At 38.7% G+C, this 26,229-nt stretch overlaps 1 protein-coding gene across 3 annotated transcripts in view; it reads right to left on the bottom strand.

Moving 5' to 3' along the window:
- The window catches only part of Zcwpw2 (zinc finger CW-type and PWWP domain containing 2), a 125,079-nt gene that overhangs the window by 76,362 nt on the left and 22,488 nt on the right, over window positions 1-26,229 (bottom strand). For all 3 annotated transcript variants that reach the window (XM_075964231.1, XM_075964234.1, XM_075964233.1), the window contains exons 2-3: window positions 11,826-12,203; window positions 2,587-2,746 (exon numbers count right to left, since the gene is read on the bottom strand). In XM_075964231.1, the coding sequence (XP_075820346.1) occupies window positions 2,587-2,746; window positions 11,826-12,112 (447 nt within the window). In that variant the 5' untranslated portion in view covers window positions 12,113-12,203. The remainder of the gene's footprint in view (window positions 1-2,586; window positions 2,747-11,825; window positions 12,204-26,229) is intronic.

Here is a 26,229-nt window from a genome sequence, read left to right as displayed (position 1 = left end):
GCATATGGAAGGTGTCCCTTTTTCCCTGTTAGTTCAGCTTCTCCTCACCTTTGTCAAGTTTGCCTCCTTCCAACCACTATGTCTTCATCCTGCCTAAGTTCCCTGGATATTTACAGTATGTCTTCTACCATATTTACATAGTTTTAGGCCATTATTTTATCAGATGCTCTTTGCTCCAATCTCTCTTGTCCTTCTGATACGCCTGCTGACAGAATGGTGTCATACTGTCTCTCAGATCCTCTTCCCCTTTCCTTCATTATTTTTGTTTTTCTGAAGAGGTAACTGCTGCCTCTTTCCCCCTTCCCCCCCCATTCTCCCCTTCCCTTCTTCCCTCTTCCCTTTCCCCTCCATAATCCACTAAATAAACTCTGTACTCAAACTCTCTGCATGGCCTGTCTGTCTGTCTGTCTCTCTTACTGACAGTCGTCTCCCACCTGCCAAGGGAACCCGCCGAGGCCTCGGGTGGCCCGCCACTGCCCCTCATGAGACCGGCCTTGGTCCCCCACCTCTTTATAAACGACAGCACTTCTCAGGTCACGCATGCCGTCAGTCTGCACAGTCATTTTCTAACTCTCGTACATGCGGTTGTTCTCTAGGATCTTAGCATTCTCATCTTTAAAGTATATGGCATAAACACACATGTACACACACAGGTCCCCAAAAAGAGAAAGCAAAAAAGTGGGGTTGTCAAGGTGAGGAACGAAGTGTCTTAATCTCTCACCACACTGGAAGCCACTTCAGCTGAGGAGAAAAAAGCGTGCAAAATGGAAGGAAAGGGGGCAACCTCAAGAGCCATCACCGTCATTCTATGCAGCCTTGTGATCATAGGCAACACTGAAGAGTAAACATCCCCAGGCTTGGGGACAGGGGCCTTTTTGCCAGCTCACCTTGAGAGCTAAGTTTCTCTAGGAACTGCATAACAGCTGCCTGATACAGGGATGGGTGATGGTCTGGTAGCTAATACTTCACTAAATCCGCAGGCTGACTAAAATTAACTCTATACAGCCCAAGCTTTCCCTGGAAGTCACAAACCTTTACTACACTCCAGAGCTCAGATTAGTTACACTAGACAGATCTGCCATTGTGGTTATGGACTAGACAAAACCAGATTAATGTTTCCTAGTCCATCATCTCAGAATCTTTTCCCTGAACTCTTTCTTTGTTTTGTTGTTTATTTGTTGTTTTTGTTTTTTCAAGACAGGGTTTCTCTGTAGCTTTGGAGCCTGTCCTGGATCTAGCTCTTGTAGACCAGGCTGACCTGGAACTCACAGAGATCCACCTGCCTCTGCCTCCCGAGTGTGGGGATTAAAGGCTTGTGCCACCTCCGCGTGGCTCTCACTGAACTCTTAAGAGAAGCAAGTGTTCTTTAACATGGGAGGAGTGGATTTTAGGGGTCTAATGAAGACTATATGAACACACTAATATAAATTACAAGTCTACAGTCTAAACTCGGAACAGTGGCATTTCCCAGTATTCTGGAGATGATATTTTCTCAGGGACTTATGTTTTATGCTGGTCTGGAGCACCTGTATCTTCAGATGCTAACTCTACATTGCCTTGAACTCTTTTCAAAGCACACCTCAATGTCTCCAGAAGGGTAATAATTATTGGTAAGGAAACCTTCAACTTGTGTGTAGAGGCTGCACAGCAACTGAGTATTTCTGTGAGTTCAGTAATTAAATTAAGTCAGCAGATCCATAAACAAACATGACTGAACTGAAAGGGAGAATTATTTTTCATTATATAAAACAAAAAAAACATTTCTTTTTCTCACAAATGCATGGAACACTGTCTTTCTAGACAAATTCATTTCTACCTCATGTTATAGAGGTATTATAAATGTATAGTCCATAGTTAATGGAGATTGACTATCTGTTGAACCAAACTATAAAATAAAATTTCATCAGCTATAGGCAGAACAATCTACTGCTAGAATCCTTTGCCCAGTGTTAAAAAATAAAGTTCAAATGCCTTGTACAATTTACCTCCCTCTTCCCCCTGCTTTAGAAGGAATTCTAAGAAAGTCTGTTGTCTATCATCCAGTATTTTCAGATAAAAGGCTACAGAGTCCGGTGTAAGCCCAGAAAACTGAGCTGGCTGGCACTCACTACAGCTACTCCTTGGGAACAGGTCCAGCTCATCTCTCATCTGTAGCCTGAGAATCCAACCTATAAATTAATTTTAATGTGCAAATTAGAGTCTAAAAAGAGTGCAAAGGCACAAAAGAGTTAGTGTAACAAAATGCTCTGAAATTTGAAAAATTTGTTGTCCTCTGTAATTACTTTTCTGTGACTGATGCAGAAGCTTGGTCTCAAGAGAATTTGAAATGACAACCTTAAACCCACTTTAAAGTGCACTCTTCAGTTGACTAACAGTTACTACATTGCCACTGGAAAAGTTTAAAACTCTTACTGATATTTTATACCCACAATTTCTTTGAAAAAATCATGTTCCAATGTAGAAGCATACTATGCATTATTTTGTTTACATAAATCCAAATGTAAATATGTTTTATTATCTAAGATAAAAATTGACAGTAAGTAAAGGAAACTGCAGAAAGCATAGTTGTTATGTTATCGTACCCACCTTTAGCGAGAGACTAAAGTGCCCCACGAACGTTGCACTTATCCATGCCGTTGAGTGGGGGTCACCCAGAAATTCTATGTGATACTTGTCAACATTTCCATCCTGGTCATAGGCCACATATTTCCCTCTGAAAGGATCAGGACAAAGTATTCCTGGCCAACTTTGGAAAAAAAGTTAAAATAAGTTTCATTTAAAAAAAAAATGTAAGTCACTGACACATCTCTCATAATCAAATATTAAACTTATTTCTTCAAATTTTAACAACTAACAAATGTATTCCTACTTACACCTTTCAAAAATAATAAACAAGTGATAAATTGTATCTTTGTAGCAATAAAATATTTTTATGCTGTCACAGACAAGTTGAAAAAGAATTCTAAAAGAAAGGACATCTAGAATCCACAGGAAGCATTTCAACGCCGCTGAGAGGCAGAAAGGGTCAATGATAAGTCAGACTTTGTTGACTCGCGTGGGAGCCCTTACCAGCTGGGAGGAGGAGATGGGGTTGGGATGGGAGAAGTAAAGGGGGAGGAGGGGGAGGGAGAACTGTGGTTGTAATATAAAATAAAAAAACAAAACAAAAAAGTAAATATGAGCTATATGAAAGAAATAAAATTTTTAAATAATAAATGACAGAGAGCTATAAAGCAATAATAGCCTAAAGATAAATGATAGGTGATAGATTATAGATAGATGATAGAAACATAGCTATAGGCAAATAGATAACAGATAGATTAACAGGTGACAGGCAGAGAAACAGCTCATAGTTCAAACAGTGATGCCACTGTAAAGTACGGAAAAGACAACTTCAGCTCCACCATTCTACTCTACTCCTCCCCTCTAGCCACTCAACTGACAAGTCACTTATTTGCTAAAAAATATTCAGAGCTCTAAGCAAAATTTTACTTTAAAAAAATCTTTTAAGGTATGTTGAGGAGCTGGAAAGATATGTCTCAGTGGTTAAGGGTACTGACTGCTCTTCTGTAAGATCCAGGTTCAAATCCCAGCAAAGACATTGTAGCTCACAACTATCTGTTGGAACTCCAGTTCCAGAGAATCTGATGCCCTCTTTTAGCTTCCATGAGCACCAGGTACACAGGCGATGCAAAGACAAACATCCATACACATAAAGTAAACCTTTAATGTTTACTGTGACAGAAACCTCTACAGACCTCATTTCCCCCTTTAGACATTCAGTTCCCATTTCAATAGCTTTCTATTTTTCTACTTTCTGTCCAAGTTTGATTTCTTTTCATCATTGCTTTTTAATTAGAGGTGTGTGTCTGTGTAGGTACAAGAGCAGTTTGTATTCTTAATTGCTAAGCCATCTCTCCGGCCCCTGATTTTTCTTCTCTACACCAGCATCCAACAGCTCAGCCCATGACAACACTGCTAAGCAAAGCCTGCAAACAACATCCCATCTGGAGTCTAAACCGGAAACTAGAGAGCAAGCCCTGAAAACTGCTGATGTGAGAAAAGCCTTGTCTGCTCTATTTACTTGATTTAGTCAATTCTATATGAAAAAGAAACTGTAACAACCAAAAGACTTACAGGTCACAATCATCTTCAATTTTCCTGATTATGAATATACATGAAAATAAAGTTAGGCAGGAAATGGCACACGCCTTTAATCCCTGCACTCACAAGGCAGAGGCAGGCGGATCTCCGTGAGGTTGAGGCCAGCCTGGTCTGTCTAGTTCCAAGCCAGCCTGGCTACATAGTAAGATCCTATCTTAAACAAACAAGCAAATTTATCACTGACAGCCGGGCGGTGGTGGCGCACGCCTTTAATCCCAACACTGGGGAGGCAGAGGCAGGTGGATCTCTGGGAGTTCGAGACCAGCCTGGTCTACAAGAGCTAGTTCCAGGACAGCCTCCAAAAACCACAGAGAAACCCTGTCTCGAAAATCAAAAAAAAAAAAAAAATTAGCACTGACTAAGAAAACTGGAATTTTCAAGTAATGCATCGGCTCAAAATGTAACAGGAAGTAGATGTTTGGCTCAGAAAGGCTACTTTTGCCTACAGATAAAGCATGCTAATTATTGCTATGTGTCCTATTTATCCTGTGTATTAAATCAACATTTTCTTATACATTTCATATGTTACCTTATATAAAATGACTATCTTAGAAAACACATCTGAAATTAAAATGATCAATCTGTATTCAAGTAGCAAAATGTAAGTTGTTAATCTGAAATGCTGTTAGGATCCAATCCAATTTTAGCCATAGCAAAATTTTATACACACGCACATTTAATTTGTTTCCCGCACTGGCCTCAAATGATCCCCCTGGCTCATCCTCTGGAGCGCTAGGACTACAGGTGTACCAGCATGCCTGTTTCTAATTAAGTTTTAAATATTTTACCAACATTCCAACATCTGGCCTGCCACTGTGGAATTAAAGCAGGAAGAAAAGGCAGAAAAGCAAGTCAGGATCCTGTGATAAAGAGCCCTGGCAGAGATCTGACAGAAGTTTACAGCTTGAGATCTGGATTATGTCCCTCTCACATGGTAACACTGGACATTGCATGCCTGCCAAGCTCGGTGCTGCCAGCAGCTCTGAAAGTGGGAGAGTTAACAGCATTCAAGTGAGAAAACCTGTGCCCTCACTCTGTCGTCTACCAGGTGGCAGGACTTCTAGAGACATCTAGTTCCTGCTGTGGTTCCTAATGAGTTATAAAGTTCAAATACATGTATGATTTATACTTTTTGTTTGAGAAATTAAAAATATGTCATCAAAAGACTGATATGTGCTGAAAACCTAATTTCCAGTATCTCAGAAAGTGACTGTATGCAGAGAAAGGATCTTTGGTGCTGTAGGTACAGACTACCAGAGCACTGCGGAGGTGGAGGCAGGAAGACTGTGTGTGGTCCAAGGCCAGCTGAACACACGGGAGCCTGTCTCAAATCAACAAGAAGTAACTTGGTTAAAATTGAGCTCATTAGGACAGGCTCTGTGTCCGAGACTGCCTGCCCCATGGGAAGAGATCAGGACACAGACACGCAGAGGGAAGAACATGTGAGCACATGGCAAGAAAGTAGCCATTCTTAAGGACAGAGCCTTCAAAGAAATTATCCATGATAACCTTGATCTCAGGACTTGGAGGCTGTGGAAAAGCATATCTGCATTATGTATGCCGGCTAATGTGTGCTGTTTTGTTATGGCAACCAGAGGAAGCTAATATGATTATGAATATGTAGAATAACTGGTGCAGCTGAAAAGAATGATTTAGAAATATCTCCCCGTGTTTAGCAAGAGGCTCTGTGTGTGCCTTTACAGGTTCATTAGTATGCGAATGTGTGAGACAATTAACTATGGAACCAACAAGTACTACTTTCCTGAGAACCTTTTGCTTTTATTAAAAAAGAAAGAAAGAAAGAAAGAAAGAAAGAAAGAAAGAAAGAGATTAAATAAGCATTTCAAGATTCTGCATCAGTTTCTCTTTAACTTTCTTGAGTCAAGTTATCTGAGCAATAGAAACTCTAGATGCTGGCAAGATGGTGGTTCTGACCTTAAGAGCTGCCTATGAAGTCCCCCATCAGTGCTGTGCTCTAAGTTTCTCTGGGGGCGGCAGCTGTCTTTGTACTTGAGGATCTAGCATACTGCCTAATTAAGAGCAGATTTTTGACGGTTTCTTGTGGGTTAATTCTACCTCTACTTTTTACTATTGTAATTTGTCTTGTTATTATCATTCTATACATTTGTGCCATTGAATAAACAATGCAAGTAGATTTCAGTTTCTTAATTTGAAGTTTAAATTTGTGTTCAACTTAGCTCATGAAAAGGAACATAAATGACGCACAGTCAAATGCATTGTTCTCCGAAGAAGGGGAGATGCAGCTGTTTTTCAAGCATGTCGATGACAGTAATCACAAATTAAAGATAATTTAGGGACTAGATTTAAACATATTTCATGTAAAATTTTAAGTTCTTTGCCTCAGTTACTAATTCCTAGTGAAATTTTCTGTTCTTCAAATATATTAATTGATAAAAGCAAATTCACTTCTTGAAATACAGTTACTAAACTTCAAACTTCCGAGGTGGAAATAGCTTTCAAATACACTTTCACTCCGCTTTCAAACATTTGCTTAGAGATGAAAAGTAATGGAGAACCTCAAATCCCTTTATGATAATTTCAGTAAATTTCATATTACATGTCCCTTAAAATACTGGGTCTTATATGACCAATTGATGTTCATGTTAATTATAATGTGGGAGGTAATAACAATGTTTGCAATACTGTCATTTTGATCCCCAGAAAAGCCTTCATAACGAAAGGACAGAGATGTCACAGATTTGTTAGGGAGTAGGTGTATGAGTTTGTTAGGGCTGTTGTAAGAGAATATCATAGACTTGAAGAAGCAAGACACATTTACTCTCTACAGCTTCTGTAGGTCAGCAATCCAAGACTGAAGCATGAGCAGTTAGCTTTACTCTCTCCCAGGCTGGCAGATGCCACCTTTCTACTGTGTTTTCAGTCCTTCTGTCTTGCATGTGCATGCCCAAATTTCTGCCTTACAAAAATACCAGCAAAATAGAACTAAAGCATTCCCTAATAGGTCTCATTTGTAATTAATCACTTCTTCAAAGGTCCTACATCCAAATATGGTCACATTCTGAGGTCTTAGGAGTTATGGCAGCATTCAAAATATGAATGTGTGGCGTTCACAATTTGTCACAAAATAGTGAGAAAGCAAGAACCTAAGTCTACATATTGACTGCAAGGTCTATTGTACATACGTACATATCAAAACAGGCCTGTCACAGCCCCTCTTTGTATGGTCAATTCCTTATGGTCTTCATAGAGACCAAGATAATACGTCAATATACTTGAGTTTTGTAGTGTAAATGCTCAGAACACTAGTAAAAGGTTCCAGAAGGGTAGTGTTGGTGGTGATACAGACTCAATCCTGCACGGTTTCTTCAGAAATACAGGGCGAGCAAGCACAGCCGCACTACACTTGCCCTACAACTGCCTTGATGAAGCTGAGTGATGCGCCACTGCACATGCGCATAACAGATCAGTGAGACAGTCCTATGGGACCTGCAGCACTGGTGTTTGTGAGGGGAAAGAAGGGTGAATGGGCAAATCCCAGGGATCATCTGACAAATCTGAGAGAAGAGAACTGGAGAGCCCAGCAGGCAGAACTGACAGCAACAGGCTAAACTGCAACGAGGCAACAGCAATTCTGAATGTGCTGCAACACTGAGGAATCCTGGGAACATTAACATCTAACAGAGATCTTTGCCAAGGAAAAAAGATAACTCTGATTTAAAAAACTTACAAACAAACAAACTGCTGGGAAAAAAAAATAAAGCCAAGAGGACAGGATCACCAGGAGCAAAGGAACTTGTTTGGTTGCTAGATTAGTCTTCCCCTATGGGACTCCAGGGAGCTCAGAACTGGGCTAACAGAGAGAAGGGACATTGATAGTTCCCAAAGAGGTGCCAGAACCACTAGAAAGCACACCCAGAACAGAAGGAGCCAGTCCACAGCTTCCCCTCTGCTCTCTAGGGCCAAGGAGAAAAAATTCACTGCTTCTCTTGTCACACCCTGGAGTCCAGTTACCACTAGAGAAGACAGCCATTGTCTGGAAGAGTAGGCAGTTACTGAAAACAAGGAACAGTTACAAGTTAGGGACCCTAGGGATACCCTGCCACAGGTCTGAGTGGGAGATGACCACAGACGTACCCTAGGAGACTGAAGAGGTTGGACCCAAACAGATGAGAAGTCTGGGGAGCAAGGAGCTGTGACTGTGGAGAGCAGTGTGAGGTGGCCTCTCCCTCTGTGGTGAAGCACAAACACCTCTGCTGGTTGGCCCTGCTTGGCCTTGAGGCCTGAGGCTTGCTCTAGGTGGAAAGAGCTCTGAGCCCAGGTCAGGCAGGGCACACAGCAAATCACTTACTTCCCCAGCCTCTTCCATCCCCACAGGATCCCAGAAGAAGCTAGTACTAAGTTAGTATGGTAAAAATAGTATGAGACAAAAATATCAAAAGACGAAAGCTTGCCACAGAGGAATGGTTTTGAGGAAATAAGGTTGCGCTAAGATTTCAAGTTGCCTGAACAGAATTAAAGAAAACAGAGTAGATACAATGTACATGTGTAAACTAGAAAACCATTTAAAATGAGTGGTTAAAGATAGAAAAGTATTAAAATTAATGAAAACCTTTTTAAAACTTCAAAAATTAATGTCAAATTGAAAGGAATAAAATAACAACTGGCATCTTCAGAAAAAACTATGTAGAGGAGAAATATTTAAATTTTTAAAGGGGTAAAAAGATGAGAACAGTTCAAGAAAATGATATACCAAAGATAGAAAAGATTGCCTCAATGATAATATAGAGTCCTGAGGCAAAATCCAGTCATAAGAGTGGACAGTATAACTGCCTTTAAGTCAAGAAAGTTTAAATAGATTCTAAGTCTTATACACTGAAAATAGTATATATTTGGAAATTCGACCCATAATACAAAGCTCTAAAATATAAAGAAATACATGTAAATTTAATGAAAAATATTTTAAGCATGTAAGGAATAATTAAGATCCTCAAATGTTTGTTCTTTAGAAACAAAAAATAACCCATTTCAATAAAGAATTCGCAACTATTTCAAGATGAATAAAATAAAATGTTTCTTACAGTTCCTGGAAAACAATTGTTTAAATTAGGATGAAAAAACAAGAGATGAGTTGAATTACCTAACTCTCACTGAAGAAAGCAGAGTGAACACAACTCAGGTGACAAAGACAGTGTCAGAGACCGGCAATTACGGAACTACTGTGATGGTTCAGGAGGCAAAGGCACTTGCCAACAAGCCTGATGACATGAGTTCCAGCCCCAGCACCCACACGGAGGAGGAAGAACTGACTGTGAGATTATTCCTGTCAAAACACGGAGTGTAAGCCTAGAGTGAACCCTCATGTGCACCATGAACTCTGGAGATAACTAGGATGTGTCTAAGTAGGTTCATTAATTTTAACAAATCACATGATGTGGGGTGTCAGTGGAAGAGTGACTGAATTCTGAGTGGACAGAAGGCAAGTGGAAACTACACTTACATCCAATTTTTGTGACCTCAAGGCTTCTGTAAATGTGGAAGTCTATTTTGTAAAAATATGAGTAATTCTGGGTGAAAAGTTAGAAATAGACAAATCCACTCCAAATGCAAAGCATAGGGCTAAGCATATAGCTCAGCAGTAATGCGAGCCTAGCAAGTGAAACGGTCTTGGTATTTCATCTACTCATCACACACACACACACACACTCATACACACACACTCATGCACACATTCATACACACACTCATGCACACACACACTCATGCACACACACACACTCATGCACACACACTCATGCACACATTCATACACACACTCATACACACACACTCATGCACACTCATACACACACACTCATACACACACACTCATGCACACACACAATCATACACACACACTTATACACACACACTCATACACACACACTCATGCACACACACTCATGCACACTCATACACACACACTCATACACACACACTCATACACACACACTTATACACACACACTCATACACACACACTCATGCACACACACTCATGCACACTCATACACACACACTTATACACACACACTCATGCACACACACACTCACACACACTCATGCACACACACACTCATACACACACACTTATACACACACACTCATACACACACACTCATGCACACACACTCATGCACACACATACACACACACTCATACACACACACTTTTACACACACACTCATACACACACACTCATACACACACACTCATACACACACACTCATGCACACACACTCATGCACACTCATACACACACTCATACACACACACTCATGCACACACACACTCATACACACACTTTTACACACATACACTCATACACACACACTTATACACACACACTCATACACACACTCATGCACACTCATACACACACACTCATACACACACACTCATACACACACACTTATACACACACACTTATACACACACACTCATACACACACTCATGCACACACACTCATGCACACTCATACACACACACTTATACACACACACTCATGCACACACACTCATACACACACACTCATGCACACACACACTCACACACACACACTCATACACACATACTTATACACACACACTCATGCACACACACTTATACACACACACTCATGCACACACACACTCATGCACACACACTCATGCACACTCATACACACACACTCATACACACACACTTATACACACACACTCATACACACACACTTATACACACACACTCATACACACACACTCATGCACACACACTCATGCACACTCATACACACACACTCATACACACACACTCATACACACACACTCATACACACACACTCATACACACACACTCATGCACACACACACTCATACACACACACTCATGCACACACACACTCATACACACACACTCATACACACACACTCATACACACACACTCATGCACACTCATACACACACACTCATACACACACACTCATACACACACACTCATGCACACACACACTCATACACACACACTCATGCACACACACACTCATACACACACACTCATACACACACACTCATGCACACACACTCATGCACACTCATACACACACACTCATACACACACACTTTTACACACACACACACTCATACACACACACTTATACACACACACTCATACACACACTCATGCACACTCATACACACACACTCATACACACACACTTATACACACACTCATACACACACACTCATGCACACACACTCATGCACACTCATACACACACACTCATACACACACTTTTACACACACACACTCATACACACACACTTATACACACACACTCATACACACACTCATGCACACACACTCATGCACACTCACTCATACACACACACACTCATACACACACTCATACACACACACTCATGCACACACACTCATGCACACTCATACACACACACTCATACACACACACTCATGCATACACACACTCATACACACACACTCATACACACACACTTATACACACACACTCATACACACACACTCATGCACACAGACCTACGAACACACATGAAAATAAGTAAAGGTAATAAAAATTAAAGAAATCAGTAATTAAGTGATGATAATTAATAAGTAATAAACAACAAGTAAATCCCTTACTTACGTTGGCCAATTCTGCAATTTCACCAAAACCAGGCTTCCCAGAGGAAGCTGTGAATAGACAATCTTATACCCGCTTTCAAGGAACAGAGACTCTGCAGGGAAATCCTCCTCGGAGACTGAGCAGCTGTTGTAGCTGGAGTCAGCATTCATGAAGCAGTACCAGGGCTCGCTGCGCTCCACCCTGGCCGCAGCCTCAGGAGACAGCAGCCTCCACTTCAGGCAGCTTTCATTCTCACACTGAACCCACACTCTGTTCACAAACTCGCTGCTTTCCAGAGCCAGGTCCATTGAGCTGCTACTGACCACTCTGCTAGCTTATTTTTTGTTCTATTTTGCTCTGTTTATTTTTTGTTTGTTTTTCCTCAGAAGTGAATTTAATCTGGAAAATAAAAAAAATACAGATTCAAGAGTATGAGATATAATTTAAATCACAAGAAACAGTTCTTTCCTATTTTCTGCCCACTCCTGTGCACCTGGTACGGAAGGCATGCAGGTGGCGCATTATATTCTGCTGACCCACAGCAAAAACACAGCAGACATGTAAATTACCCTCAAAATAAGTGCTTTCTGAAATTAAGAACAGGACAAATCTACTAGAAGATTGGAGTCTAGCTCAGCAATGTCTATTACTGACATTCACTATGAACAAGGTATTGCTTTCCTTTTCCCTTGCTGTAGCCCAGACTGGTCTCAAACTCTGTACCCTTTTGCCTAAGCTTCCTAGGTGCTAGGATGAGCATAACACACACAAAGTTACCAGCTGTCAGGTCTCAAGTGCTTTATGCACACAGCTTGTATCAAACCCATTTTGCCAAGGAAAATAAAGCAAAAAAAAAAAAAAGCATGCTTAAGCTCCAGGTACAGTACCTGTAGAGCTGAGGTTTAAACACAGGCGACTGGGCTCTTAACTCTGTGGTCTTGTCCTTAGCTGCACTGCTCTAGAGAATACAGAGAGCATCATGCATTGTCCTGTTCTGTTTCTAAAAATCAAGAAACCCAAATGCAGCAAATGTTTCACCTCATGAGAACTGTAATGATTTACAAGTTAGATACACACCCTTGATGTGGGAGTCCCCTCTGTGTATTGTGATTACCATTAATGAGTAAAGAAACTGCCTTGGCCTATTGATAGGGCAGAATTTAGGTAGGTGGGGAAGATGGAACTGAATTCTGGGAGGAAGAAGGCAGAGTCAGGGAGATGCCATGGATCCGTGCCAGAGGTAGACGTGCTGAAACTTTGCTCAACGACCTCATGGTGATATACAGATTAATAGAAATGGGTTAAATTAAGATATAGGAGTTAGCCAATAAAAAGCTAGAGCTAATGGGCCAAGCAGTGATTTAAATAACATGGTTTCTGTGTGATTATTTCAGTTCTGGGTGGCCGGGACAAACAAGCAGACTGCGCCTACACACCCTCTCCTTAGAAAGTTCTACCCCTTATCTCACTAACAAGGCACCTTCTTGGACCTTTGTTATGAGGAGTCTACATGTATGAATAGAGCAGTGTGTTAAAACTCCCCCATTCAGCATCAGTAACAACACTGACATACATACTAATGATGAAACTAAGTATTGACAATGCATTTCCCAATAGTATATTTTTAATAAACAAAAGGTCATGTGGGAGCTGGCAAAATGGCTCAGTGGATAAAGGGACCTGCTGCCAAGACTGGTGTACTGAGTATGACACCCCTAACTCACATGGTGGAAGGAGAAAACTGACTCCCATACATTTTCCTCCAATTTCCACATGCATGCCCAAATATATGCACGTGCACACATACACACACACTAAGTAAATAAGTAAGTGTAAAAACATTTTGGTGCACAGCAGCGATGAATCAGTACAACAGTACTATCCAAACACTAGCATCATTTAAGCAGACCTTCTAGTTCACAAGTTAATCACATCTGTATCTTATGTCTACCCATCATGCCCCTCACTTGCACTCCTACAAACAGCACTGAAATAGCCAATATGCACATTAGTCATTGATTACTGTGTTCTAAGTTTTTAACACTTTTTTATTAACTGCATTTTCATTTTTATTTCCTATGCATTTTTCAAACTTTCCATTGTATATAGCATAATGTTTGCTACATAATATTATTTTAATAGAAGTAGATATTTTATGTTGAGCATGTTCCCCTCATAACCTTCAAGCATGGCCTTCCTTTTTCACCCATCCTCCCTCCTGTTAGTCCCATTTATTTCCTGAGAGTCCAGTCTATATTTATGTCATACATACATTTATAAATTTCCACATCTACATAAAACCTATGAACCATGATTTTCAAAAACATTTATTTTTTTCTGAGACTGCTTAATTCACCTGATATTATTATTTCCAGTTACATACATTTTCCTAAAATAATATAACTTCATACTTCTTTATGTATGAAAAGAATTCCAGGGTGGTGGTGGCGCACGCCTTTAATCCCAGCACTTGGGAGGCAGAGGCAGGAGGATCTTTGTGAGTTCGAGGCCAGCCTGGTCTACAAGAGCTAGTTCCAGGACAGGCTCCAAAACCACAGAGAAACCCTGTCTTGAAAAAAAAACAAAAAACATACATTTTGGGCTGGAGAGATGACTCAGCGGTTAAGAGCATTGCCTGCTCTTCCAAAGGTCCTGAGTTCAATTCCCAGCAACCACATGGTGGCTCACAACCATCTGTAATGAGGTCTGGTGCCCTCTTCTGGCCTGCAGGCATACACACAGAAAGAATGTTGTATACATAATAAATAAATATTTAAAAAAAGAGAGATTTTAAAAAAAAGAATTCCATTGTACAAATGCACCAGATTTTTCTTCTCTATTCCCCATTGTCTCTTTGTTGCTGGAACTGTAACCACTGCTACCACAAATATTGCTGTGCAAGAATCTCTGTGATATGTTGTCTTGGAGTTCTTTGGGGAAATATCCAGGAGTGGTTTAACTAGGTCACAGGGAAGATGACTTTTTTTTAGAACCTCTATACCAATTTCCATAGAGTCTGCACTAGTTTACATTCCCATACACAGTGGAAGGTTCACTTTGATCCACATCCTCACCAGAATTTTTTATTTTCTTACTTACTGATATTCTTACTGGTGTGAGATCGAATCTCAGTGCAATTTTAATTTGAATTTCTATGATAAAGAGGTTGGGCTTTTTACATGTGTTTATTGAACAACTTTATGTTTCATTATTTGAGCACTACCTGCTCTTTTAGCCATTTACTGACTTGTTTGAATCCTTTTTCAAACTAAAAAATTGCTTTTTTTAGTTATTTGTACATTCTAGATATTAATCATATCATATGTATAGTTAGCACAGAATTTCTCCCATTTTGGAGGGTGTTGGTAAACTCTGTTAATTGTTTCTATATAGTTCTGCAGAAGCTCTTTGATTACGTGAGATCCATTTGTCCACTGCTGACATTATATCCTGAGTGAGTGGTCCCCTATTCAGGAAGTTACTGCCACTGCCTATGTCTTTAATAATCCCTTTGGTTTCTTCTTCCAATGGTTTCAGAGTTTCAGGTCTTACATTGAGATATTACATCCATTTAAAATCAATTTTTTTGTACAAGGTAACAAACATGGATATAGCTTCCTCCTTCGACATGGGAATATTTACTTCACCCACAGCCATTTGCAAAAGATGCTGTCTTTTGTCCAATGTATATTTTTTGGTATCATTTTGGCGTCAAAAAACTCAAGTGATTGCGGGTACGTAGATCCGTGTCCAGATCATCTATTTTACTGATTGACTTACCTGTCTTGTGTCTACACTGGGATGCTTTTATTAAAATGGCTCTGTAATATAACTTGAAATTGGTTGTAGTGATATCTCCTGCACCAGTCTTTTCTGCTCAGGATTCCTTACAGTATCTGGGGTCCTTTGTGAATTAAGGTTTTATTTTCTATTGCTGTGAAGAATGGCACTGAGATTTGGATGGGGATAATGTGTGTCACTTATGGTAAGATAGCATTTCGCAATATGAATTCTTCCAATCCCAGAGCATGTGGTCTTTTCAACCTAGTATCTACCTCAGTTACCTTCCTCAGTGTTCCAGGTTTTCACTGTAGAGGTTTTTCAATTTCTTGATTAGGTTTATTCACAGAAAATATTTTTTTCTTGAGGTAAAAATGAATGGAGTAATGCATATATTTCCCCAATTTCTTTCTCAGAACGTTGGTTATTGCCATCCAAACTCTAAACTCCCATCTTCCCCCATCCATTTCACATTATTTCCTTTGATTTAGCATCCAGTGTCAATCCAGTAGCTATCACTGTCCTGCCCAGGCCTGTCCCATAGCTTGGCTATTGTGACGAGTAATATGACAGATATATGTATGCAGGAATATCTATAGAAACTTGGCTGTATCCTTTTGGGTTCACATTCAAAATTGTACAATTGGATCAAATGACAGCTTTGTCCCCAGTTTGTGGAGGAACCGGCACACTGACTTGTCTGCTCCATTAGTTTATGGTGCCACTATGAGGGCACAGTGTTCCTTTCCCCAGCTTCTTCACCAGCACACGCTGTCTGCTTTTCATGACAATAGTCGCTCTGATCGAGTGAGATGAACTCTTAATGAACTTTTACTGTGTATCTGCCTGAGGCAATTTAAATTCTTGTTCTTCTTTCCTGAGCTGTTGGGAGTCTTATTCAGAAAGTTTTGTGCCTAGATACATGGGTCCCTCTGCTCTCCTTCAGTTTCAAAGTTCCAGGTCTTACATTTAAGTCATTGTTCAATTTTGAATTGATTTTTGTGCAGGTGAGACATGGCAGTCTATTTCTATCTTTTATCCACGGATTTCCAATTTTCCCAGCACCAGTACTGAGTCTGTTTCTTTTCCAACCTAGGTTTTCGGCCTCTTAATAGAAGATTAGATGGAGGTGGTTGCATAGGTTTGTTTCTGGTCCTGTTTTACTGAGCCATGAGCTTGGTTTAACTGTCAATCTCATACTTTTTCTATTATTATTTCACTGTATTAAAATTTGGTATCAGGCATTGTGATGCCTCAAAGGCAGGTTTAACATTTAGGGTCTTTTGCTTTTCTATATTAATTCTTTCCTACTACTGTGAAGAATGTCATTGGAGTTTTAAAGGCAGCTATAGTGAATCTGTAGAGCACTTTTAATAATATGGCCATTCTCTCAAGACTAACTGCTAATCCATGAACATGGGATGCCTTTTCCATCTTTTACTATTTTCTATTTATTTCTTCAGAAATTTACTGTTTACTTTTTATTTATTATGGTTGCAGCTAATAAGGTTGGTTCTTTTTCCAGAAAAACAAATATACAAAGGAAAGTTCTTGATTTTGTGTGAGAGTTTGTATCCTGCAACACTGATGAAAATGTATATTGGATCTACAAATTTTCTTGTCATGTTTTAGGGTCTTTTATGGTATTTCATAGATGAGATCAGATTGTCTGCAAATATAACTTGACTTCTTTCATTTTATATCCCTCTTATTTTCTCCCTTGTGTTATTGCTATAGCTAAGATTTCAAACTTAGATTATATTGAGTAACTATGGATAGTTTTGTTTTATTCCTGATTTTAAGGGAAATTTTTTTCAGTTTATTTGCATTCAGTATAATGTTATATATTCGTTGTAAATGATTTTTGTTATATTTAGGTATAATCCTGCTATTCCTATTGATCATTTCTTCAGGGATATTTTCTTTATCAGAAAGAGATGTTAAATTTTGTTGCAGAGTTTTTTGCTGCATCTATTGAAATGAAATACGTGGTTTCTATTCTACTAATGTGCGCTACTGTGTTTACTAATTTGCATTCTTACATTTCTGGCATTAAACCAACTTTACCATGAAGTATTTGTAAATATGTCATTGAATTTAGATTGTAAAGATTTTGAGGACTTTTGCTTTTATGTCTATCAAGAATAATTATCTGTACTCTTCTATTGTGTGGTATCTTTTATCTTTGTTGAATAAATATAAAGGCATTCTTTCATTCGCTGTTTTAAGGAACACACTGGGGAGCACTGGTGTTATTTTTTTTTATTGATTTTTATTGAGCTCTACATTTTTTTCTGCTCCCCTCCCCTCTTTAATCCTCCCCCAAGGTCCCCATATTTCCAATTTACTCAGGAGATCTTTTTTTTCTACTTTTCATGTAGATTAGATCTATGTAAGTCTCTCTTAGTGTCCTCATTGTTGTCTAAGTTCTCTGGGATTGTGGTTTGTAGGCTGGTTTTCTTTATGTTTAAAAACCACCTATGAGTGAGTACATGTGATAACTGTCTTTCTGTGTCTGGGTTACCTCACTCAATGTTTTCTAGCTCCAATCATTTTCTTGCAAAATTCAAGATGTCGTTATTTTTTTCTGCTGTGTAGTAATCCATTCTGTAAATGTACCATATTTTCCTTATCCATTCTTCAGTCCAGGGGCATTTAGGTTATTTCCAGGTTCTGGCTATGACAAACAAAAGCATTCAACAATGACTCAACCCAGGCCTGGGCTAGCCTTTGTTTCATTGTTCCTGTTTGTATCTATCTGGGTATTTATATATTATTGGTTAAATTTTGGCTCAAGTTTTATGTGTATAGAATTTTATTCACTTCTTCTAGATTTCTAATTTATTTTGTATAAATTTTGAAAATCTCCTGACTGTGGTCTTGGTTTCAGGGGCATCCACTCTAATATGTTCTTTTTATCTCTAGTCATATTGGCTTGATGCTCTCTTTTGACCAGCTTGGTGAAGGACTTGAGTATCATGCTTGTCTTTCCAAAGAAGTAATTCTTAGTATGAGAGATATTAAATGAGCTATCCATAGAGCTGAAGAGCTGGGAAACAATAAAAATCAAGGCAGATATAAAATAATGGCTAAGCTCTATGGATAGCTCATTTAGTATCTCTCAGTTTTCTCCAGATAGATACACATTTCTATACACTTCCCTCTTAGAACTGTTTTCTTTAACCCGAAGATCTGGATATTTCATTCTCATTTGACTCTAAGAAGTTTTATTCTTCCTATGGTTTCTTCAGTGACTCATTAGTATTGCTTACTTTGTATGTGTTTGTATGTTTTCTGTAATTTCTCTTGGCTCTGCTAACTTGTTTTTATTAAATTATGACCCAATAAAATACAAAAATAATGTCGTCAATATTTGTTAATATTTATTTAATAACTCTATTTTCTTAACCTTATATTGACCACTGAATAACTCACTTTCATTGCCTCCTTAGAACACTGATTCTGGGCTACCAGAAATCACGTCTACCACATTGTAATTCTTAAAACCCCCAAATCAGCCCTTTTACATGTATAATTTCTGGCAATGTAATTTGACAAAATGTAATCAAAAGAGGTGATACCACATTTGTACAATAAATAAAACTTTAATTACATCATCACAACTCAAAGATTTTACAAGCACTGAATTCTCCACTTTGTTTTTGAAATTATTCTTAATATTTGAATTTAGATGTATTGAAAGAAAAAATTACAGCTTCATTCAAGCTTGGTTCTATTAAGCTGATTCAGCTATGATTAAATGTCTCATATAGCAAAAAGGGTCTTAACACCCTTCTAGTTGAACTTTTTTCTATTAACTTTGCCTTAATGTTATACTTTTGTTTGTTCTCTGTAATTTGTTTAAGTTTATTGAATATATCTAGTTGTTGCTCTTTTTTTTTTTTTTTGGTTTTTTTGAGACAGGGTTTCTCTGTAGCTTTGGTGCCTGTCCCGGAACTCCCAGAGATCCGCCTGTCTCTAACTCCAGAGTGCTGGGATTAAAGGAGTGCGCCACTACGGCCCAGTTTGTTGCTCTTTTTGACTGTCATGTTCATAGTTATGGATCAGAACCAACCAAATACATACTGGAAGGAATACTCTGGCGCTAAAGAAAATAAGTAAGTTTCCCTTTGTGATACCATGAAGTTTGTCAACTATGCTTTGTGAAGAAGTAACATGGTTTCAAGACTGACTTGGGGGCCGGACGGTGGTGGCGCACGCCTTTAATCCCAGCACTCGGGAGGCAGAGGCAGGCGGATCTCTGTGAGTTCAAGACCAGCCTGGTCTACAGAGCTAGTTCCAGGACAGGCTCCAAAGCCACAGAGAAACCCTGTCTCGAAAAACCAAAAAAAAAAAAAAAAAAAAAAAAAAAAAAGACTGACTTGGGTTTTTTTTTTTTTTTGTCTTTCATGGCTTTAATTATTTAAATAATCTTTTATTAACAACTGCAACTTCCAAATATGACCAAATGCTTAATTTTCATAATTATTGATAAAGTCTCTCTTAATTTACCTATATCCTTCACATAAATTAACCTCACAAATTATATATGTATATTCATGTTTCTAATATAGACATGGAATCTTTTGTAATTATATTTCTTTGTCTCATAGACTTTCTCTGAGGACAGCATATCAAATCACTTCATTCCTATGAGGTTTATACAGCATAACATTACATCATTGCAGCATATGTAGTATGGCTGACAAACTGAGTCAAAAGGCCTCTGGTTTGGGGGGCATTATTTGTTTTGCTTTCTCCGGTTTTGGGAGAGTATAATCAATACTATAGCAAACATCATTGCATATTTGTCAATTCAAGTATTGGATCCTGTATATGTCTACAACGGAAATGCTACATTAAAAGGTTTGCACAATTTTAAGGAGACAATTCTAAACAGGAGTCGTGAAAAGCTATTCTGACTTTCAATTTCCAGTACCAGTTTATAAGCACCAACCCCCTCATCTCTGGACCAACAATGGATAGCAACAATGACTTCTTCAAATCTAATTAACAGAGTTATCTTACTGCAGTTTTAATTTACACTTCCCTGACCACTAATTAGATTTTATTGACTACTCATGTTTCCTTTTATTGGAAAACCTTGTTTCTATTCTAGACTTAGGTTGTATTGCTTTCTTTTCAGAGATTTGGTAGAGCTCATGATATATAATGGATATTAACTCTTGGTTTTATATATTGGAAACATCATCATAAAGCTTGCCATGTTTTTTAACTTTATACTTTTAATACAAAGAAAGCTAAAATTTTATAGAACTTAAATTTATGTTTATTAAATAATGCTTATTTACCTCCAAGATTAGAAATAAAATCTTCCATATATTTCTTTCAATTGCTCTGTTTCTTACATTTAGGTAACCAATCTGGAATGTTTTGTGTGCTTACAAATATTTAAATAAAAAAATTTTACTTGTACCTGTATAGCCAATTTTCCAAACAACATTCATTTAATTGTGCATTATTTTATCATCAGTCAGAAATTGCTAGATATAGATATAAAGAGAGAGCCCAATTTGTATACAGTCTATTTTACTTCTTTCCTTGTGTCAATGAAGGATTTTGGGTTGGTCCAATATCTGATACAACCATTCTTCCTTGCTTAGTCTAACTTAAATCTCTTGGTATTTTAAATTTGATAAATTTTATCATGGCTTATATAATTTGTAATATAAACTACAACATATTTTCATTTTCAAAATAATTCCTTTCTTCTTCAACAATGACTTCATTTTGAATACAAGCTTTTATTCCATCTAGTATACATTATAGTCTATTTTCTTTGATTTTTTACTATTTCTAGCTGGGTTTTACAAGTCTCTTGAAATTATCAAGCACCATGGCTCCAAATATTGACAATGATGTGCATGTTTAATATTAAAAATGTATTTTAAAACTTTTACATTGACTCCATGAAGAACTTAAATAACATAAGTACTGGATATGTTTTTATCTTGTGTAACAAGATTTAGCAGTATTGAGGCATAAATCTGACCACCAAAACTAGAAGATATTAACTTATGTTTGCCAAGATTTTTCTTCAAGTTGTAAGTTACAAATGTTATCAGCCATCCTTAATAAGCTTTCAATGCAAGTTGTGAACACGGTACTCGAGGCCACAATGCTGTCTACTAGATGAGGGTCTGATAACCCAGAAATCAAATACAAAAATATATACGTAAAATTCTAGGTCTAAGTCAGGTACTAAGAGACATTGTGGCTAACTTAACTGAGGGGAAGCATTGAGATACAATTTTAGAAGGAATAAGAATATCAAGTTGATTCGAGGGATTTCTATGTATATGATGTTTTGTCTGCATATATTTGTGTACCATGTGCCTGTCTGATGTCTCTCATAGGTCATAAGAAGGCACAAGATTCCCTGAAATTCGAGTTATAGAGGGCTGTTAAGCTGTTGTGGAATCATCCTTTTACACTGTGAAAATTTGTTGATGTGATTAGTTTAATAAAGAAGTTGACTGACCAATAGTTGAACAGCATAAAGTTAGGTGGGAAAGCAAAACTGAGAATGGTGGAATGAGGAAGGGTGGAGTCAGAAGAGTTGTCAGCAAGATGCAGAAGGAAGCAGGAGATAAACATACCATGCTAATAAAGGTCCTGCCATGTATCAGAGTGTAAATAAGAAATATGGGTTAACTTAAAATGTAAGAGCTAGTTAGTAATAAGCCTGAGCTATTGGCCGCACATTTATAATTAATATTAAGCCTCTGAGTGATTATTTGAGAAGAGCTGCAGGACAGGAAACTCCATCAATATATGGCACCCAATGTGGAGCTCAAACCCACAACCCTGAGATTAAGAGTCTCATGCTCTATCAACTGAGTTAGCCCGGCATTTACAGTTACTATTAATGCTCTGGGTGACCATTTGAGAGAGGCTGTGAGGGAGGAAAACTTTTCCTACAGTAAGTCATCATGTGTTTGCTAGGAACAGAACCTACATCCTCTGCAAGAGCATTTGGACAGATTGCTCAGTGGCTGAGCATTGGTTATTCTTGCAAAAGTTCTGAGTTCAGTTCCTAGCATCCATGCTGCGGTTCACAACCATTTGTAACCTCAGTTCTAGAGGATCCAAGACCCTTTCCTAGCCTCTGCAGACACTTTGTAAATGTGCTGCATAGACACAGATAAGGAAAAACATCCATATACATATAATAAATTTTAGGAAAATTTTTTAAAGAAAATGTGGGATTTTTATTAATATTTAATATCAATTAATACTCGAATCCTATGTCCTGAGTGAGTTATAAGGCTATAAGTGTCAGCCACACTGGAAGTAATATAACTATAAGTACTCAGACACACCCTTCTGTCATTCACCTTTGCCACACTATAGTGTACTGGAGCTGTATTTGACCAGTGAGTTTAACAGGATTAGAGATCAAATTGCATTAAATTTTATTAAATTAATTTCTTCACAAAATGGAGTCATTTAAGAATATTTACAAATAGCAATATTGGACAAAATTAAACAATATTAATAATGTGAGCAGAGCAGCGGGGGAGGGGTGTGAAAGACAGCTGCCCTGCACCCTGCCCATCTTACAGGCAGCCCACCGCCAGAGCAGAGAGCACTCTACGTCTGCAGCAGCACGTGACTGGAGAGTCTGTGAAAATCCTCTACGATGTCTATTACAAAATAGAGTGGGATTAAAAGATTACTTTTAAATGGTAGATAAGTTTCTAGATTTTCTTAGGAACTTCAGGCTTTCAGTGGATAATACTGCAAAGATAAATTAACACTAAGAAAATGTCATTATTACTTGGTGGTAGTTTCACCACTTAAACCTCTTGATAATTTGGATTTGATACATTTTATCCAGCCTAATAGAATTCATAATGCAGATTATAAAATCCTCCATTATTTTCAAAATTCTCATTGTTTTTGTAACTTTTCTCACACATTTTTCTTGTTTTCAAACTTATTGTCACAACCATATTATACAATGATAGAAAAGGTCATCACAATGATGCTAGACAGACACTGACCAGTCCCTATATATGTAAATAAGCCACAGTTTAGAGGCCTTAGACAAAGGCAAAGCTATGCTAATATCCTTTGCTTTACTAAACCCATTTTTTTAAAGTTTCAATTCACAATTTAACATATTGGACGAGATCACTAAGAAAAAACGTACCGGTTAAAAGACAGTAAACACTGAGTGTGTATAAAGCTTAGTCTCCCCCTGGGGCTCCATGTGAGTTTACGACGGGCCCGTTCTCACTCTCGGTCCTATTTACAGTGTCCACTGACGGGCTGGACTGGCTAGCCAGCAAGCCCCTGGGATCCCCCCAAGCTGGGGATACGGGTGTGCAAAGCGAGTCAAGCTCAGGTCCTCAAACTTGTACAGTAGGCAGGCACTTACCAATGGAGCCATCTTCCCAACCCAAAATTACTTCTACACATGAAGATGTTTTAAAAATCTCTTCACTGTTGCTTTTCTTGGCCTCTCAGCTAAAATCAAGTGAATTCCTTAACCAACTCATTTCATTTCTACTTTACTTATTATATATACAAAGTGAAATATAAGACTGCAAGACAAAGTCCATTTGAAGGGACTTTTAAATAAGTCTAAAATACTTTTAGGAATTAATACAGTGTGTAACACCCGATTTTGTGTTACACCCTTGGTACAGTTCGCGTGCCACTGTACCGTGCGCCAGTCGGGCAAGGGCCTGGAGATTGAAAAAACACACATAGAGACCAGGGTCATTCAAAAGGAGATCAGCTGAATGCCAGTTTATTCAGATTTGGGGGAGTCCTTATCTACCTAACTGCTGCACAAGGATCTCCACCCAGGCATGTGGGAAATTACCATATTAACAATGGAGACAATGCCCTGCAGCTAATCACCAGGTGGGGCAGGGAAAGCATAGAAACAAACAGGATGCTTAAGTTAGCTGACCAGAAACTGTCCTCACAAATGCACCCCAAGGAACAAGGGCAGACCAGGGCCCTACAGGTCCCCCTTTTATATAAATTATGACTAGGCCTGTCTTGGGTGGCATTGGACGTCAGGCAATACCCCTTACCCGTCATGGGAAAGCATCCAGGTCAAAACACATTTCCTGTCTTAGGTTGGGGCAGCCCCCCAAAAACCTTTCCCGTCATTGGCTCACTAGTCATCCATCACCGAGGTTAGCCAAATTTGTGCTGAAAGATTCTCTGGGGCAATAGCTAAGAGGACTTGCCACGTGGCAACATTGACCTGAGCTTGCCTTTGGCTCTGGCATGATGCTCCAGCACATATAAGCATTCCTTAAGGAGACTGTGCCTGCTCAACCCTTAATAATTTTGCCCAAAATGGAGCCCTTTAAGTAAGGTCTCAACGCTGGTGAAAGGAACCCTGGTATAGCTAACTAGAATAATTTCAAGAGCCAATTTGTAAATTGTACACCTCAGGGTCGGTGAATAACGGCAATAAGCCTATTACTGTAAAATCTAGCAGTGGTCTTTAACCACAACCAAGAGCAAAATTAACTGCAATATTCATATGTAAATTTAGCTCAATTTGAATGGCCAAGGCATTTGCAACCTGCCCTGAGAAGATATCCTTTGTGCTAGCAGGAAGCAACTGACTGACTAATGAAAAATCCAGCAGCTCTAGCCGCTCTGGCAGCAACAGCAATAACTGCCAATATCATGGGATGGGTAGTTAGGTAGAGGAACAATCCTTGGCACTTGGACCACCATAGCCAACTCCTCAGGAATCCCGCAACTCTTCAGTTGAAAGCCAGAATCTCCTTGATCTCTTGGCTCTGTCCTGTCTTTAGGCTTCTGGACAGGAAAATCCACAGCATGCACCAGACGCTCAGGTACCCATATTGGATTGTCAGCATCCTGCGGGAAAACACAAACAGCCCCTCTTCCCCACACCAGTACAGGATCTGGACCATACCAGGTGCCCTCTGCTAGATTCTTCCATTTGACATGAGGCATCCCAGAAGAATCTGGCCACCAATGCCGGTCAGCAGTGGTATGAGATTGAGCATCAACAGTCAAAAAATTTTAAATGTATAAAATAAAAGACAAATGATCTCTGGGGGTGGAACCATATTCCCTTTTTCTTTGTTTTATGCAAATAGGCTTTGAGCGTATGATGTGCGCGCTCCACTATAGCTTGTCCTTGAGGATTATACGGTATTCCCGTTTTGTGAGAAATTGAAAACTCAGAGCAAAATTTAGCAAAGCCAGTGTCTCTATTGGAAACTGGTTTATTGTTTTTTTGGTAAGAATTTTACCTATTGGCTCAAGGTCTCCCATAAGAATATTATAACTAGGGCTTTAACCATTGGATATTTAATTAAAAGTATAAAAGTTATCTTTTTTTAAGTTGTAAGTCTGCCTTGCAGATAGGAAAATGGAAAAAGGCCACAGCATATAAAGATTATATTGAACCTCACAGAGAAAAAATTTGAAGTACACTTTGCCACATCACAAACACAGCCTCAGTGGCACAAACATTGGGAAAAACCATAAATTAAATCTCCTGAATTGAGAAACTTATGTATAACAAGACTACAGAGTGGGAAAAGATAAACCCATTTTAGTATTGAAAAACCTGGATAAATCCAGACTCTCCCAGCAGGAAGAGAAACATCAAAAA

This window comes from Microtus pennsylvanicus, chromosome 3 (genome assembly GCF_037038515.1).
Source record: "Microtus pennsylvanicus isolate mMicPen1 chromosome 3, mMicPen1.hap1, whole genome shotgun sequence".
Lineage (NCBI taxonomy): Eukaryota > Metazoa > Chordata > Mammalia > Rodentia > Cricetidae > Microtus > Microtus pennsylvanicus.
This window is presented reverse-complemented; position numbering and strand designations above follow the sequence as displayed.